The 19,159-nt window shown below is 26.5% G+C and overlaps 2 protein-coding genes across 2 annotated transcripts in view; one reads left to right on the top strand and one right to left on the bottom strand.

Annotated features, from left to right (window-relative positions):
• Positions 1-11,668, bottom strand: part of LOC107442526 (ubiquitin-like protein 3) — a gene marked incomplete in the record, with an annotated part of 18,492 nt that extends 6,824 nt beyond the window's left edge. Inside the window, 1 exon segment of the mRNA XM_043040215.2 lies at positions 11,500-11,668. Coding sequence (XP_042896149.1) covers positions 11,500-11,526 — 27 coding nt within the window.
• A 592-nt stretch (positions 11,669-12,260) lies between these two features.
• Positions 12,261-13,498, top strand: LOC107442532 (germinal-center associated nuclear protein). Its single transcript, XM_016056121.3, has one exon. It carries the CDS (start codon positions 12,470-12,472, stop codon positions 13,493-13,495), a length of 1,026 nt encoding a protein of 341 aa, XP_015911607.2. The 5' UTR covers positions 12,261-12,469; the 3' UTR covers positions 13,496-13,498.
• The last annotated feature ends 5,661 nt before the right edge of the window (positions 13,499-19,159 follow it).

Here is a 19,159-nt window from a genome sequence, read left to right as displayed (position 1 = left end):
TTATAACAACTATTTACTGATAAAAAATGAATATTAATCATGAATATAAGCTTATAAAGTATCTCTCTGGCTCTCTCTTACAAACAAATAAAATAAACTGTGTTTTTAAGTTCCACCTTTGAAAATTTGATTTTCGGAAACTTCAGTGATCAATGATTTTTTGAAACGGCTGAACCTTCGATCTCCGGAAACTTTCGGATCACTGTTAGCAAAAACTCCGGAAATCCGGATTTTTTCCGGAGCACAATCAGCCCTGATTCAGCGAAGGCCCAATTATTTAAATCTTCAATAATAAATTAGAATATTTTACATTTTCTTAAAAAAATTTTTTAAATTTATAATGCTTCGTCAAACTGCTGCCGGCAGAACACTCCCCCCTTCAATATCTAAGAAAAAGATCAACAATTTGCAAAAGAACAACAGCACACCATAAATATTCTTCTTTCACACAAAATGAAATCGTATTGAATGATTAGACGCATGGTGAATCGCAGAAGTTTGATAAAATAGAATATACAAATTTATTAACAATGAAGCAGTAATTATCTTATTTAGATCTCAGAAATAGAATATTAAGCTCAGTAAAGCATAAGAAAAGAAGAGTGGACTTCCTGTTACTACCGGTTTACACCTTGTTGACAGCCATTATGGCTGTAAATATCAATCCGGAAGAAGGAGACAGACTCATTTCGCCTACCTGCAATAGGTCACGGCCGATTCCAAAACAAGTCGGCAGATGATTTTCTTTGAGTTCGATAACAAAATGAAAAACAACTGTCTGCCAAAGTGATTCCGAAACTGTGATGTAACAATCACGGCAATCGTCTAACTTAGTCAGAGAGGATCCGCAATGATTTGCAATCACGTGAATTTAATTTTTTTTTTAAAATTAGAAACATATTTAAAATGAAATCGAGCAGTTCTTTATTATAATTATTATTACTTATGAGTAATGCACATAAAAATCGCACATCGTAAGTGACAAATCACGCGAAAAAAACGAATTACAGAGCAGCAAACAGGAACGCAACTAACTTGTATTTTTGGGAAGGAGGAAAAAGTCTTAATTAAATTAGTATTTAACTGTTTAGCTTTTCATTTCTAGTACTTGAACGAATTACAGTTTTAAATTTGTAAAAAGAATATTCACCTTGATCAGGGAAAAAAAAAGCATTTTGTGTTAAATGGCAATATATTGGCAAAAAGGGAAAAAGAAACCTACTTAATTTACTTATTAAAGTTTGCTGAGGTTTAAGATTTCCTTTAACTTTTTTTTCCTTTGCTGATATCAGAAAAGATATCCAGCTTCTTTTTACCATAGGCGCATAAAACAATTGTCTAAATTTGAAACGTAACAAAAAAGTAATAATGCACTATTAGTCTTTTTAACAAAGAAAATTCAAAATTTTACATTGATTTGTTGATTCATAACTCAATTAAAAAAATTTTAATTACAGAATTCCTTCGTAAATTCAGTTATACCACCCATCTTCATAGTACTTTGCGAACACGAGAAACTGATGGGCTGCAGTTAATACAGTACTGTTTCAAAATAGGACTTAAATAATGAACAAAACTGAAAGACACACCTACACAATTAATAAAGTTAAATTAACTCAATTTCTCGTAGTTATATGCTATTAGATTAAGTAAATGTTTTTAGAAGTTTATCCCATTAAATATTAATTGTAGTACATTGTACCTACATTAGTATAATTGGTACCCATTAAAACTGCACCAATTACCACAATACCAGTAGTGTCTATTACAAAAATTAATTAAGCATCATTACATTATATGTATAAATAAAAATTGCATATTAATATGTCCAAATAAAAACAAAGATACATCGAATTTAGTTTTAAAATAATCGTCCTTAAAACAAGGAGGTCAATGATGTTTTTGAATGGCTCAGTAATTTGAGATAAGATACACTCCTTCATTTTATTTAGAGCATGAATGCCAACTATAACCAAAGATGATCATGTCATGGGCAAAATTAAAACTTTTTTTCTAATTTGATTAAATCATTACGCAAAAACTCCTACTGCATTGATAATACATATGGTACTGACATTCAATTAACTACTACTTTAAAGTGATAGAACTCGAAAGAGACTGATAGCTTAATATTTATGTTCCATTTTTAGAATATTGTAGAAATTTATCTTGTTTATTATTTTCTAAATAATATGATTGACAATTCTGATAATTTAAATATGATACACTTTTATGTAAATACGGGACGAAAAATTATAAGCAAGATTATTTGTAAATAAAATTATGTAATTTTTGTTTTGTTTTTAAAAATATTTTTATATGTTGCAATTACCGTTCTTTCCTTTTCATTGTACACCATTGAAATTGGATATATAGTAATTTGAAAATACGAAAGAGCCGCGATGTGTTTTTGGTTTCTAATCTTACAAAACAAAATAATTGATTTTATAAAGTAAATCTTCTTGCTTGGAAAAAAAAAAAAAAAAAAAAAAACTACTACTTGCAAAATTTTCATTTTCTTTTAATTGCAGAGTAACGTTGTCCAAATTTCGCTTAGCGATTAAGTGATTTAAAAAAAATAAATAAATAATAAAAAATAAATAAATAAAATCATGCACCATTTCAGAAACATTTGTAATTAGTATACAGCATCAGACACGGAGCTCTAGTAGAAACAAAGAGTAATCCAGCTAGCCAGAAAGTTCAATTGACGATAAATTCTATCTGGAAACTATTCAAACAGGTATAGTCATCAGATAAGAACTCCAGTTAAAATTTTATCAATTTATCTGATTAAAATTTTATTGATGATAATATTTATTTAATTTGGGCATATGACGAGGAATTCTGTTTGTCGTTGTTTTAAATCGAACGAATTTTTCGTTAAAAGTTTCTCAGTTAAAATTTGAGTTATCTAGCTAGTTTCTAATTGGAATTTAATCAAAACCAAATTTTGCCTAGGGATAAATGTTTTTTCCTCCAAAAAAGAATTCACCATATAAAAATAATATAAACTGAAAAAAAAATTACTAAAAGAAATGGTTTTAAGAATGCCTATTTAAATTATTTTCCAACTGTCTAAATGTTTAGCGAAGTCATCAGTGATGAAATAACTAAAATCATTATTTAATTGCTGTTAAGAAGTCATTTCTAAATCAGGGATGTAACGAATAGTAATTTAGCCGAATACCGAATATTCGGCCAAAAAAAATCGACCGAATCTTCAGCAGCCGAATAAAAACATTTTTTTTTTAAAAAAATCATAAATATTTATTCCATACATAAGTTTAGTCATCAATGAAAAATAATCATAACTTACAACAGAAATGTTTAAGACAATAAAAATAATAAGATATTAAGAAAATAATAAAAAAATTTAGATAAATAAAAAGCTAACAGCTATTATAAAAAACCAGGGTTGGCAGGTTTTTGACAAGTGACAGTTTTTGACGGTTTAAACCATGGTTTAAACCGTCACGTCAAAAACCTCACTGTCAAAAATGACGAAAATGTCAAAAACCTATATTCATATGTGAAATTTAATTAATACATAAAATTTATATATTTTTTNAACTAAAGTTATAAATTCAATAAAAAAGAAATAGAAAATAAAATTGTCCTTTAATTCTTAAAAGAAAATTTTAAAGCTAAAAATATTTTCCGGAAAAAAATTATTCATAACACATTGAAAGAGATAATGTTTATCAGTAACGTTTTTAAAAATGCATCGCTATCATAAAAACGCCTATTAAAGGTTCGATTAATAATAAAGATTATAAATAAAAGCAAAATAGAAAAAATTAAAATCAATCTCAATTTTTGAAATTTTTTTAAAGCTAAACAATTCAAGTTTTCCAATTATCGTATTTATAAGAAAAAGTGAACAAATAGAAACTCTCTTAAATGTCGTGTCATGTTACAAACGTCTATAAAAACAATATTTTTGAAAAGAAAAATTAGATAAAAACCGAAACAAAAATCGTTCTTAATTTTTTTACGAAAGATATAAGGTCAAAAATCTCAATTTAACTTTCTCTCATAGTCGTATATTTAGAAAAAAGTGACTATAAAAGAATAACGTTTATTAGATAGGCTCTTTAAAAAATGCTATCATAATAAAAAAAGTTAACAAAAAAAAATCAAAGGAGAAACAGATAATTGTTTTTTTTTCCTTTCTTTTTCTGAAATATAATTTTAACGTTGAGAATCAGTTTTCTATGTTACTACTTATCTGGCTCACTTTACGGAAAAAAATGACAATAAAAGAATAAAGTGTATTGGAAACGCTTCGTTAAAATTCTTAGCTATAGTTAAAACAGAAAAACAAGCAAAATAGAAACAAATAAAGTTCTCAATTTTTAAAACAAAGTGCTGAAAAAACCCCAAATTGACTGACTTGAACATATATATAAAAAAACAACAACTTAGCACCACAAAATTCATGGTTCAGAGTAAAGAAATTTAGTTTCAAAGCTTCAAATTTCGCTTTTCCATTTGTCTTTCAGAAAATTAATGAAAGTTTTAGAACTTAACAAATATGTGTTAAAACGATTTCTAATAAAGTATAGTAAAAAATGTGATGTAAAAAATAAACTTTCTTGAAAAATACTTTTCCGAATATATGGCCAAAGATTAATCATTACATCTCTAATTGAAATTATATTTAATTTGCATAATATTTTTAAATTAAAGGAAATTTCAAGAAATAGTGTAAAATTATACATATTTATGGAACTGCACATATTAGGGATTTATAGCAGATAGTCGTTCCTTTCAATAAATAAATTCTTTGCATGTTTTATACGTACCAAAATTAAACGTTATCTTCATTATACTTTTTGCTTGAAAAAAAGTCATTTTGGGGTTTTGTACGTCCTAAACTAGTTTTGGACAGGACACATGGGTTTTACTGTCCTAAACTGACTAAAACTGTCTTAAAGTGCCCAAAAACATTGAACATTGGTAAAAGATAAAAATTTTATAAGTGTAACCATTTTACACATAATAATTACATATATTAAAAAATATTTGATATTTTTATACAATTTGCTTTAACTTATTAAAGGGAAATAATATAATAGAATAGGAAAATATTTATAACCTTTGAAGCTCCACAATTCATTGAACAACAAAAGTGAATACCTTAATCTTTAAATATGAATAAATATCCTTTTAATATTGCTAAATTATATTTTTGCATAAGGATAAATAATACAATATTAAAAATAATAAAACTTTCTTACTAAAACAAAAGCTTGTCTTCAGTATGTTTCGTGTTCAAAAATTAACCTTTTATTTTCCACAATATTTTTTTAAAATTTTGACATAATTTGAGTAACAGGGTTTTGTACAGGACGGTATAAGCCGTGGATTTCTGCACTCCATTCTAAACCTTGCCAAATTTGAAAGAGAACTTTTTTTTTCAAAACATCCCCAAAGTATAATGGATTTATATCGATCGATCTATAATCTATATGCATATAAAAATTACCTTCATTATCTCTGAAGTAAATTAAGTATTTATTCATCACCTATACTCGATAACGACAACTGGAGGAAGAGATATAATTTTGAAATATATAGGATCTTTGATGGCGATGATATCATTAAATCTATTAAATTAAGTAGAATGAGATGGGGCGGGCATGTAGTGAGAATGAGCCCAGAATGAACAGCATTGAGAGTCTCTAATGCAACCCCCTCCAATAAAAGGCCAAGAGGAAGGCCCAAAAAGAGATGGAAGGACTGTGTAGATGAGGATTTTGCCATCCTAAAAGTAAAGAACTGGAAAACAATTGCTGGGAGAAGGGCAGAATGGGAAAAGCTTCTGAGGAAGGCCCAGGCTCACAAAGGGCTGTCATGCCAATGCTGATAAGACACTCGGGTTGTAAAAAACCCGGGGTTTAGTAGAAAAACCCAACCCGGGTGGGTTTTATTGGGCTTTTCATGTTTTTATGGGGGGTTTTCAAAAGAGAGGGCAGGGATAAGTACCTTATTTTAAAAAAGCTTATTTTAATATTAATAATTAAGATTTATTTTATAAATTGACTTCATATAGATAATTATTACAAATAAATTGATGTGAAAGTCTAAAAAAAGTTTCTTCTGACATCACGATACAAAATGTTATATGTACTCACATATATCACACATTTGAAACTTATTTTAACACAGGATTACTTTTTATTTATATTTTAATCTTAAAAAAATATTTGAGGAAAATTTTTTATTTGCATAAAAAGAGAATCAATGACACTGAATAATCAATGGCCATACAGTCAAATCTAGCCAGCAAGGTGACTCTCCAGTGTCCAACACAATTAGTTTCTTCACTATAGGTTAATTTTTCTTAGGCTAGACTACATATATATTTCAATAGAATAGCTCTTTAATATAACAGAGGATAAAAAAAGAAATCAATCTCAGAAAAACCCACTTTAGGGTGTGTTTTATTGGGTTTTTCAGAGTGGGTTTTTTGCAACCCTTAGACACATAAAATCAAATTTTAAATATCTTTAAACCAAAATTTGTAGAAATGCTGGTTAGAATTTCTTTTTTTTTTCAAGTCTATTTTTTTTTTCCATGTTTGGTGACTATCACTTTTTTTATTGCAATGAACCATTTGTTTGAAGGTTTTTAGATTGATATGTAAAAATTTAACATAATTTAATAAATAGAATAATACATTTTACAGCAATAACACAGATTTTTCCAGAATCAATTAGGATAATTTAAACCTAATTATTGTCTTGGTTAAACCTAATTATATTTTTGGTCATCTGCAGCAGGTGCCAGTTTTAGACTTTTAAAGTTAACCATGGTTTCATCCGTCCTGACAAATAACCCTTTTTTACAAGAGTCTAAAACCCAAAATTTTAGTGTAAGGATAATTATTAGCTATTAAAAAAACAGAGTATTTATAAATAGCTATACATATAAAATTATAAGTGATCAAACAATCATGTTCATGAATTATTTGGATATTAAATTTTCTTTGTTTTGACAATTACTGTCAATTAAAAAATTATTAACTCAATTAAACATTTATATTCTTTATAAATTATAATCAGTTTTTATGCTATATAAGTGTTTACCAACTGGCGGCCTGCAGGCCACCCACAGAGCATGTTGCCCATGAACTGAAATATATGAGTTGTCATTTTTTACGGACAATTTTCATATGGGTTTAAAATACTTTTCTTTCATTTTTAAAAAAACCTAATTTCTTCGTTTCTGTGAAATTTAACATATCAACGGTGCAAAAAAATAAATAAATAAATAAATAAAATTTCTTTATCAGGTTTTGAATCCAAAAAAATATTTATTAGTATTATTTGCAATTCAATACTTTTGTTTTATATAACTTGTTAAGAATCTGTCAGTAATGTTTAATGTTCCTTCTAGCATTAAAGAGTAATTAGCATTAAGAGTATTATATAAATTTTTGATAAAGTTGCGGCCCGCCATTTGACTAGTGTCTTAATTGCGGTCCCCGGCCTCATTTATGTTGGAAACCCCGGCTCTATAATAATATATGAGCTAAATTTATCAATTATAGCTTTTTCTGAAATAAATAACTTTCTCCAGCAACATAATTTTATGTCAGATATTAAAATTATTAATATTAAAATTAATGGTCTTAGGCTACTGCTAAGAAAATAAATTTTTTGCGGGGTGGGGGGGGGGCTTAAATGCTTTTTCTTCTTTCTTTTTTTGCTGTTTAAGTGAGCAAGCAATATTGCAAGAAATAGAAATAAATATTAATTATTTTTATTTATTTCTGGTATCATAATAGGAAAGTGAAAACGAACATAACATCATTTCAGTTAATTTTTTACTTACAATCTTAAACCAGAACATTAATAAAGCAAACATGTGTAGGCAACCACCGACTAAGTAATCTTTACAAATAGAAGAAAAATTCGTTTGTATTTAGAAATTTTGTTGCATGCTTTGTAAGCAAAAGTGTGTACAATGGAGAAGGGCTTTTAATAGTCAATCACTGTTGCACTTTATGCCATGGAAACCCATTGTTACATACCCCTGTGGCAGAATTTTTTCGGGCTTTTTTCGACAAACTTCTCAGGCACTAATATTTTGCTTTGAGATACATTTAAATATAACAATTACTTATTTAAAGTAACAGAAACGTTGTGTTTACAGAAGTATAGGATAAAAATGTATAAATTTTTTTAAATTCTAATATTATAGGTGGTATTCTTGCATATTGTAGGTGAAAAAATGCAATTTCGAATTTTGTAAATCATTACACAAATTAAAATTCGGAAATAAATTAAATAATTTTTACTTTTCCAAATGAAAAGTCTTTTCGTTATAGTAGATTTTGGATGTTCCAACAAAATTTTTTTTAAATTATATACTTTTAACATTCTGCAAATTTGAGCTTTTTGATTATTCGAGATTTTTGTGTCTTACATTTGCAGCTATAATTAAGTTCTGGTATGTTATGGTGTAATAATTTATAAATATTATTTTAATTTAAATTTAATGATTCGCTCTTACTGAAAATCTAATAATTTTATTAATTTTCTAGGTGTCGAATTGTGAAAAAATCTGCTTTATCTTGCTTTGAAAAATTTTTGTTTTAGCATTAAAATTTAGAAGATAACTTGCATCATATCAATTGTCAAATGGTTTACCCTCTCGTACACATACATCCAATAATTCTTTCTTAATATTAGCTAAAATATAAAAATATGTTCCAATCAGTTATAAATACCAAATTACTACCTGTCAATAAATAAACACGTGTTAATTGTTCCTACCACATCCCAGTGAAAATAGGTTTTACCCTCGTAAAAATTCAACTCCAATTTTAAAATCAATTTAAAAGCAAAACATGAAATATTAAAAGTTAAAAACTTAAAAATCTTCCTGTAAATGAAAAAATATATAGTTAAAATGTTAAATGAAGATCAAGAGAAGATCAGTTTACGTCTATTCTTCATTAAGATAGTGATTGACAGAGTAAAATAAAATAATTAACTATCTTCGCTCACAATTCAAACGCATGTGCGAATCAGGGTTGGATTTTTGAAAGGATGAGTTAAAAACCCATCCAAGAGTATCAAAAACAGTCAAACTTTTTTCTGTAATTGGAGACATTTTATTAGAAGGCAAGCAACTGTTTTACTTATACACAATAATTCCATTATATTTACTACTATAATTATGATTCATATCATGAAAAAAAAAATCTGATCAAAATTATTGAAACTATTAACTGCTTTTTCAAAAAACATGGTATACTATTTATACTTTAAGATCCTTGACATATTATATAACTAGTCAATTAATATTACAGAAAAGTTGTTACTTGATATCAATCTATATATTGATTTAGGCCATAATTTAGGCAGATTTTTCGGCTTAAGAAAAGTTGAAGAGGTTAACAATAATTGTTTGATATTTAGTTGCGTAATAATTTCTGATTCTCAATACTTCTTGTTTGAATTGTATGTACAGTGCTGGAAAAAAAAAAAAGGAGCATTCTGAATAACTTTTTAACTCATGATTGAATTTTTATGTATTAGGACTCCATGTTCGGCGAACTCAAACATGCTAATTAGTTTCTGTTGTGCTGACAAAATTTGAAAGTGACGAAACCAGATATATATGATGGATGATTCCTTGTGAGCACCAAAGTATGGGAGGGAACTAAAACCTGGCAAATATGGCCCATATCGTTTGATACAAAGAAAGTTTGGACCCACCTCACACTCCTGATCGATATATTTTTGCACACAATTATGATATTTTTGTATCCAAAGACAATACCAAACAAAAAACAATTTGTGTTAATTATTTTATATTTCATTTAATAATAGTCTGCTAAATTTTTAATTGTGAGGTATACAAACTTCTATAACATTTTTAAGAATGTAATTTTATATGGCAACAATTTATTTCTAGTAATGTTACTACATTATTTCTTGAATTAAGTTTCTGCTTCATTTATGAAAAAAATTGAATTAAGCTTTTTGCATAAATTTAATTTGAATTTCCATTTGCCATTAAAAAAGAGTGAACTTAATGATTGTTAAATACATTATCATTAAAAATAATTTCCTTAAATAATTAAAAAGTGTAAAAAGAATGTGTATTATTATTTTTCATATTTGGCTAAAACTGCAAGACTATTTTAAAGAAATATTAAGAAGTAATAAGAATCACAACAAGACATCACAAGTTATGCACACTTATCTGGTTCTCCTTTAAGACCCTTCAGTAGGAGAAAAAAAAGTGTTTGTTAAAATTTTTATTTGGCAGTTAATGGAAAATTAGATGCATATTATAGTAAAAAAAACTTTGATAATACTCAAATATCTAGTAACTTTGTCATTGGAAATAATATATTAAACAAATCATCAAGTAACTTTATTATTAAATAAATTAAGATTTTTAAAAATTAATACATGGTAACAAAGTTTATTTAAACATACTTTATCCATCAGAACTAAAGTTATTGACAGGAGGAAAAATTAATAAAAGATGTTTAATAGTTAACCACGGACATTTAGAAATTGGTAGTCAGTATAATAACCAAGACCTTATTGTTAATAGTAAAATATTTTAATATGCAATAGCTTACTTTTCAAAACCTCAGTTGCAATGACAACTGGAAAAGTGAAGTGCCTAACCATCATGTGATTTAAATCGGATTTAATTGGATACCTGTAAGTGATATTACATGTGTGTGACAAACCTAATTAACTTCTGAATTGATTGATAAGTGCCACAATCTATCTGATGTCACCACTTGCAGGTACCCAATAGGGATAACTCATACACCTCTAATAAACTTTGTCACATGCTGATAAGTCAATGCATTACATGAGATGGCATTTCAAAACCTTACCTCAAGAATTAATTTAAAATTTTTTTTGCATTATTCTTTTTTATACTGTAATCACTTTCATAACATAAATTATTTCATCGATATTATACTCAAATACATTTAGCAAAAAACATGGAAGTTCACACAAAGAAAACAAATTAGATTATTTTTATTAGGCAGTTTAAGGAAAACTAAGTGCTTTTTACAGTAGGAAAACCTTTGATAACCTTCTAAATATCGAGTCTTTAAAAAAGTTATTAGATTTTTAAAATAGAAATGAGCATTTTATAAAAGTATTTTAAATGCAAAGTACTAGTATACAGTTCATTCTCCATTTGTTATTTCCAATTAGCACATGCATTTTGATAATTGAGTAACAGCAAATATTTTTAATTTCAATGTTTTGTGGACAGAGCTTCTGTACTATGTGAGAAATAACTACATGAAGTTTTAGCAATTGGAACACTTTTCAAATTATTACACTAAATTTTTGTAACTATATTTTAATAACTATACTCATAATATTGTAAATATCTGAAGGAGTCAAAAGATTTAACTCACTCTTTTAAAAAAGAAACACAAGAGTTTCATTTTCTGACTATGCAATTTATAAAATATGGGTTAAGTAAAGAAACACTTACTTTATCAGATGGTATTCTTGAACCCATTTTGGATTTCTATCAGTGAGGAATATTCCCAATACTCGTAAAAACTTGAGTCTTTTTTGCACTTATAAAACGCAAAAAGGATTAATTTGCTTTACTCATCAACTGGATTAGAGACTTCTCATTTTTAAACACGTAAATAGTTACTATTTATTTTTCAATGAACACAAATTTTATCTCTTTGTGTCAGGATAATGGTTGAAACAAGTTAAAACTTGTAGTCATTTATTTTTTACTCGATGTATTTAAGTTGTAAACAGAGAACCATATAAACTTGACCTTCAGTGGTCTTTTGTTAATTTAATTATAATGAAATGATGTAACAAAATGTTACATGTGGGCGTTTAAAGAATTTGGTATAAAGCAAGTTTTCGAATTTTTCATCGATTTCAGTTCTGTTATTTAGCATTTCTGGCGAGCACAAACAATAACCACGATTACAAATAGCCTCTAAAATGGCGATTTACCCATTTCGAGTTGCATTATGGGAGGTTTTTGTTCTCAGGTTTGTACGGTTTCAATTCCCAACCTGAGGATAAAAAAATGAATAAATAATTTTTAAAATTCTCTGTACTTATATATCATACATACTCTAATTTTAAAAATTAGCAGCATAATTTTTTATTAGCCATATAATTTGAAAATGGATTAAATATAAAAAATTTGGTAAGCATAAGCAGAATTATCATGATTGTACAGTTCGTACATTTTCAGTCTGTTATAGTTTCAATAATAGCTATTTTCAGTTTTCTGAGTTTGAGTCGGAAATGAATAATGGTAGTGAATAAATGTAAGATAATCCAGTTTAAAGAATCTATAAAATTCTTTAAGTTGAAAGGATTTCAACCGATTGAACTATTCAAAGCAGACGTCAAATCAGAATGAGATAACAACAAAATTAAAATAATAGGATAGATTTAAATTAAACTAGATAAACAATAATATAATGGATAAAAGTGAGCAAAAGAAAGCAGTTGAAGGAACATGCTTAAATATGTGTTCAGTAAGCGAAATGAAATGGAGGGAAAGAAATGGTTTATTACACATTTTTGAAAGGAAAACTGATGTTAAAGATAAACAAATCGCCGATCCTGACAAAGTGGTGAAACAGTTTACTAGATCAGCTGCTGGGAAATCATATACATCACCATCAGATTTACGCCCTTCACCTGTTTTATTAGCAACTATGAACTATTTAGTAAATGAAATTATACCAAAAAATATACCTTATATACTCGTTTATGACTTCGTGAACGATCGTATACAAGGAATTCGTCAAGACATAACTATTCAAATGATTGAAGATTTAAACACTTTGGTAATCTTTGAAAAATGTGTTAGATTTTACTTATTATCATCATATCTTTTGTGCGAGGAACCATCTACAGTGTTTGATATGCATCTAAACAATAAACAGCTAACAATTTGCCTTGAAAAATTGATGATGTTATATTCAAAATTTAAAAATAATAACCTATGTGATTTTATAGCAATATATCTTTCCCAGAAAGTTGTAAATTCGGAAATCTTTCACCGTGCCTTACCCCTGTTCAAAGATTATCTTTCAGAACCTATTGTTAAACTTTCCATTGCTACTTGCTTAGCATTTACAGAAGGAAACTTTATTAAATTTTTTAAACTTTTGAAAAAATTACCATTGATTTTATCCTTTTCATTTTTTTGTCTTTTTAATCAAGTTCGACTGCAGGCAGTGAGGAGCATGTGTATTGCATTTAGTTCAAATGTTTGCAAGTTTCCTGTAGAAACATTAAACTCTTGGTTAAGTGTGCCAAATAAACTCTACATCACAGAACTGTGCAAATCTCAAAATATAAATATTGATGAAAATTATATTTATTTTAACAAAAAATCATTTAAATGTTCAGAGTTTTATTTCTTACAGAAAGAAATTATTTTAGACATTAAATTTGAGAATATTCCTTACTCAACAATAATAAATAAATTTTCATAATCATATTGTGTCATTCTTATGGCTCTATCACACGAGAAATAAATAAGAGCAACCGTAAGTGAAACTTCCACTCTATCCGCAACTCTAAAGGCAATTTCTCCGTTCAGAGTTACCGATAGGGTTGCTTAATTGCCCGAACAGTTGCTTGTAACTGGGTTACCATATTTTGTTATTTATCTTAACTTTTGGCTCATATTTTATTTTATCATGTGATGCTATTATGTCATAGTTTCTCAACGATGTTCGTAAAGGGAGGAAGAGGAAATCCCAGACGCTGTAGAATATTGATTGATTTTGATTTAATTTTGTACATTTTAAAGTCTTTATTCAGCTGCAAATAAAAATTCTGGACACTTCATTTCGAAATTAGTGAAGTAGCATAGTATAAAAAGGATTATGATTTCTACTTCATAATATAAAATTATATTAAGATATCAATGAATTTCGTGTTGCGTCTCTAAAAGGATAAGGAGGTAAAAGGGGGATGAACTTAAATACTATCTAGAATCTTTAAGATTTTTTTTTTACATTGAATCAAGTGACTGATGTTATAGAAGTTATTTATGTTTTATGTATAAAAGTATAGTTTATTTGTACATATTTACTATATAACATTGCTAGCTGGGCAAGTCCGGTATCATTATCTATGTATAGGCAAAATCGAATGAGAATAAAACCAAGCTGTTTGATTTAATAGTTAAGCAATTCGGAAATTTATAGAAAGTACATTACAAGTACATGTGTAGAAAGTACAATTTTATGACTTATACCACTTTATGCAAATGACATTGCTATCTAAACAAGTAAGGCTTTTCTTCTAATTTAATTTTCTATGCTCAATTCAATAAAATAGTCCTTTGAAATAATTCTTTAGATAAAATGAGGGTTTAAAGTATGAAATATAAAATTTTTGACTTACCTTTTACTCATAAAATATTTATAACATCAAAACTATTAGATCTATCAAATCAATTCTATTTTTTTAAAATTTAGTCTAAAAAATGCATAATAAATAATGCCAGACTTGTCTATACTACTATGTCTCAGAATTGTATTGTCATAAAATTAATTTACATTGCATTAAGGGATCATTACTTTTAATCATCTACACATTGCATATCAAGAATATCACTTTTATGAAAATTATTTTTTCCAATTTCTTTGTAAAATTGTTTTTTAAATATAAGAGGATTTTCAATGTCATACTTACAATTTATTATTGTAAAATGTAAAACATTCATTATTGGTATAAGATAATTGAATTAAAAATTACAGGATTTATTTTAGGACAAATTTATTGTAATATGCACTATATAAATTCAAATTTATTAATAACTAAGAAAAAAATAATATTTTATTAAGAGTGTACTTCTTATGTACCCTATTTTTTTGTGATAGCCTTTTACGTGTTTCGTTTTGTATTTTAAATAGTAAAAGAATCAGTTTAAAAAATAAAACATTTAATATCAAGTGAAACATTTAGAACATTATTCATTTATATTTCTTATTTTTTAATTTCATTCATAAAAACAATATTACATCTGTTTCCTTCTTCACCAGACAAACCTTACAAAATTATACAAAATATTTGAAATAAAAGAAAGAAATCACTATCATGATAAAATTTTAACAACACATTATTAGAATAAGGGAGATTAAATACCATTAATTTGAAATCATTTAAGTCTTCAGTTATCCCTTTTAAACCTATTTTAAGTTTGACAGATATTTTGATTATAGTTCTAAGATTATTCTATACACTAATGAAAGATGGCGGGTATATTTGGTTTTTTAGTTTTTATGTTTGTCCAAATTGTTTTGAATTGTTTTTTGTTAGTTTTTTTAAATTTTAATTATAAAAACAAAGACTATTAAAAATGCAAGTATATTGAAAAATTAGTAAGTTAAACTTACATATTTACTACCATTGTAGAAAAGTAAAGTATCAATAAATAAATGTAAAGTATAAATAGTTAACTTGAATAATAATAAACAAAATATTATGCAAATCATCATACATCAAAAAAAGAGGGGATGAATGTAGAAACAGATAAGGGGATTGGGAATTTGTATTTTTAAAAATTAGTTCTTATATATAATATTACTCCCTTTTTTTAATACTTTTCAATAATTACCGAAAAATGGGGTAACTTTGTGAGAGACAAGATACATATTTGCCACACATGTTTTTTAACTTGTTTTAAAATTGGCTTTTCAAAAATTAAAAGAATTCTTAGGGAAGAATAATTATTTCACAAATAATAATAATAAAAAAAAAAAATATACAATTTTCAAATAGTCAAACACATGCTTTTGCAATCAACAGAAATAAAGATTAAAATTTAAAAATAAAGAAATACAATCATTATTATATTTTATGTTATAATAATGCAACAAAGTTTGGCGTGTTGCTTGGCGGATATTTCAAAGTAAAGCTTTTCACCAGCATAAATCTTTACGTATATAAAAGTAGAAATCATTTTTATCTAAAGTAATTAATTGATCAGAACAAATTATAATCAGTTTTAATTTTATTAGTTTAAAAGAAATAAATATTCTAAAAGAAAATTTATCTAGAAAGTAGTTTTCTGAACTCACCGCTACTAAAATGATGTGCAGGTTCGGTTCCTGTTATGGTAGTGCATCAACTGTATTAAGATGGTCATCTCATCGTGTGAAAGTATTTTTAATGCTTTTATTAAAAGGGAAATGTTATTATTAAACTAAAAAACTGTTCCGTTTTATCTAATGAATTTCATCTAATTGGGCTATAATTCCCCTGAGTAAATGAGAATTTTATTCACTCAGGGGAATCATAGCTCAACTCAAAGATCCTGAAAATTTCTTGAATAAAATCATTAATGACGCATTTAAAAAAAATTATTGTCTTTATAAATTTAAATCATTGATATTTTCAAAACATGAAATTCTAATTAAATTATATGCAGCATAATTTAAATGAATAATTATGTATAAGTTTACTTTTATGTCTAATTGCATTTATTATTTTACTAGAAAAAATATTTATCAAATGAAAGAGATGTCAAGTATAAATTTCAAGTTCTAATATTTCTAAATAAAACATTCAAGAATTTTTATACATAAATGTGATCAATAATATCTTGAAACTTCTGGATTGCGGTTAGTGACCCATATTTTTTTCCGGAGCACTATCATCTCTGGTTCACTTCACTAATATTGACTCAGATACTAGAGAAGTTTAACAATAAAGAATGTTCTGCGAGATTCTTGAATATGATTCCGAATATAACACTGATGTGCTATTCTACCAATAATCACATCTTCAGGGGTGATTGTGAGCCGAAGTCAAAATTCCGGAAAATTTCTCGAGTTAAAAAAAAACAACAGTTTAAATTGAAAAATTAGGTTTTTTTTGTTTGCCCCAATATTTCTTAGTTTACTTAAAATATATTTAAAATTTTACACATACCTATACCATTTACACATACCTATGATGCCCTGGAGAAGTAATTAAAATTTACAAATATGTCTTTCTTTCTTGAGTTTATGATTATAACAACTATTTACTAATAAAAAATGAATATTAATTATGAATATAAGCTTATAAAGTATCTCTCCTCTCCTTTATAACAAATAAAATAAACTGTGTTTTTCAGTTCCACCTTTGAAAATCTGATTTATGGAAACTTCTGTGATCAATGATTTTTTTAAACGTCTGGACCTTCGATCTCCGGATCACTGTTAGCGAAAAATCGGGATTTTTTCTGGAGCACAATCAGGTCTGCATCTTCCAGTGAGAGGGGCTTCAATTGTCGTAATAGACTGAAGATAGCTTAAATAAACTCTTAAAGACTGAGACACTTTATGATTTACTCAAAATTTCTATAAATTGACCCACAACCCAACACAGATGTTAAGCCTTAAATTGATATATGGTATTATATTGTCAAAAGGCAGCAGTATACAAGTGTGAAGTGTTAAAAGTAGGGGAACCTTTCTGATTCCTTAATTTACTGATATATATATATATATTTTTTTGTGATTAATGGGTAACATTTAAACTTTTTTGAAAACTAATATCAGTGTATTTTAGCAATAAACGTGTTTCAGTTTTTTTAATTTTTTTTTTCTATAATCTTTTATGATTTTGGTCACTGAAAAGTTCTTTACACTACACGATAACATTTTGACAGGAAAGTAATTTTATTTTTTGGAAATTTTAGTCTAAATACATACTACTCTAGAAAGGAAACTTCATGCCCAGAAGTAAGTAGTACAGAGTGCAGTTAATTTAACTCTATTTAAAGCACAACAAAATATTTTCAAGTTCTGTATTAAAAATTATTGGAGAGTTAAATAGAATATATTGTCACATATTTAGTTTTATCAGAAAATTACACATTGTATTTACAATTTAATTACAGAGTCAAACTTCATTTCCACTTGTTTTAATAATTCAAGATCATTTTAAATATCTAGCTAAAAGCATCAGTTTTAACATTATTAAATATATTTTATGTAACTCAAAGTACTAAAAACAAGTTTTCTTTAATAAACAAAATAAATTTTCTTACCTTAAACATTAAATATCCCCTTGAGTTTAATATTTCATTTTTTTTAAAAAAAAATTATAACTTGGAAAGAAAAAAAGTCACATTAATAAATTTCTAGAAAATAATAGAAATGGTTTTTATGTTTGTGAATGAGAATTACTTCAAAAATTGATTTAATATGTCAGAAATAATTACTTATAGAACAATCCAAAACTGGGCAATGTAAAGTTGAAACTTGGTTATTGGTGGAGATAAAACTTTCGTTTTAGAGTAATAAATTCAAGAAATATAAATCAAGTATACAAGAATAAATATTTTATTTAATCTACAAAAATACGTATAATGTCTCCAAACATCAAGTTATAAAATGCAATATTTACATCAATTTTAGATGGTGTTCATAGATTTAATTCCAGAATATGATTGCCATTGGGTGGTATTGTAAAAGAAACAGGTATTTGGTACATAACACAGACACTATTTTCTACTCTTTGGTTTTAAGTTGTAAAAATATTCTCAAAATAAAAATTTTCAAAAATAATATCATTTAAAATAATGTATTTAATAGGATAATATACAAAACCTAATAGAACTCAGAAATATCTTGAGTGATTAAAAATTTAGTAAAAAGTAAAAAGAATAATTTTTATTACTAAGACATTAATATGTCTAATTTAATCATTCGAGGATTGTCTTGATATATAAAATTTTATGAAGAAAAATAAGATGCAAGTAGTATATGTAAAAATTAAATCAGTAATTATTAAAAAAAAGTTTACCCTTTTCCAAATTTTTTAATTTCAACAAAAACATTTATATCATTGATTTTTTACTTGCTTTTATATTGCTTTTGCTTATAACTACGAAATTTTAAAAGTATATTTTGAATAAAAAATTATAACAGAATTATCTTTCAATTTATAATAATACATATACAATTTGTAAATGATAAACGTAATTTTTCTAACATATCAATTTTTAAAGACAATTATGTATAAGACCAAGGATCAAGTTTAGAAAAATGTATGATAGAAACTTTTAACAACCATACTGCTCTTTGTAAAAATCTGCCAAATATGAATTTAAAATTTGCATTAATTATAGTAATTAGATGAAAAAAGAAAGAAAT

Source organism: Parasteatoda tepidariorum, chromosome 5 (genome assembly GCF_043381705.1).
Source record: "Parasteatoda tepidariorum isolate YZ-2023 chromosome 5, CAS_Ptep_4.0, whole genome shotgun sequence".
Taxonomy (NCBI): domain Eukaryota; kingdom Metazoa; phylum Arthropoda; class Arachnida; order Araneae; family Theridiidae; genus Parasteatoda; species Parasteatoda tepidariorum.
Note: the sequence above shows the minus strand (reverse complement) of the source record. Positions and strands in the feature narration are given on the sequence as shown.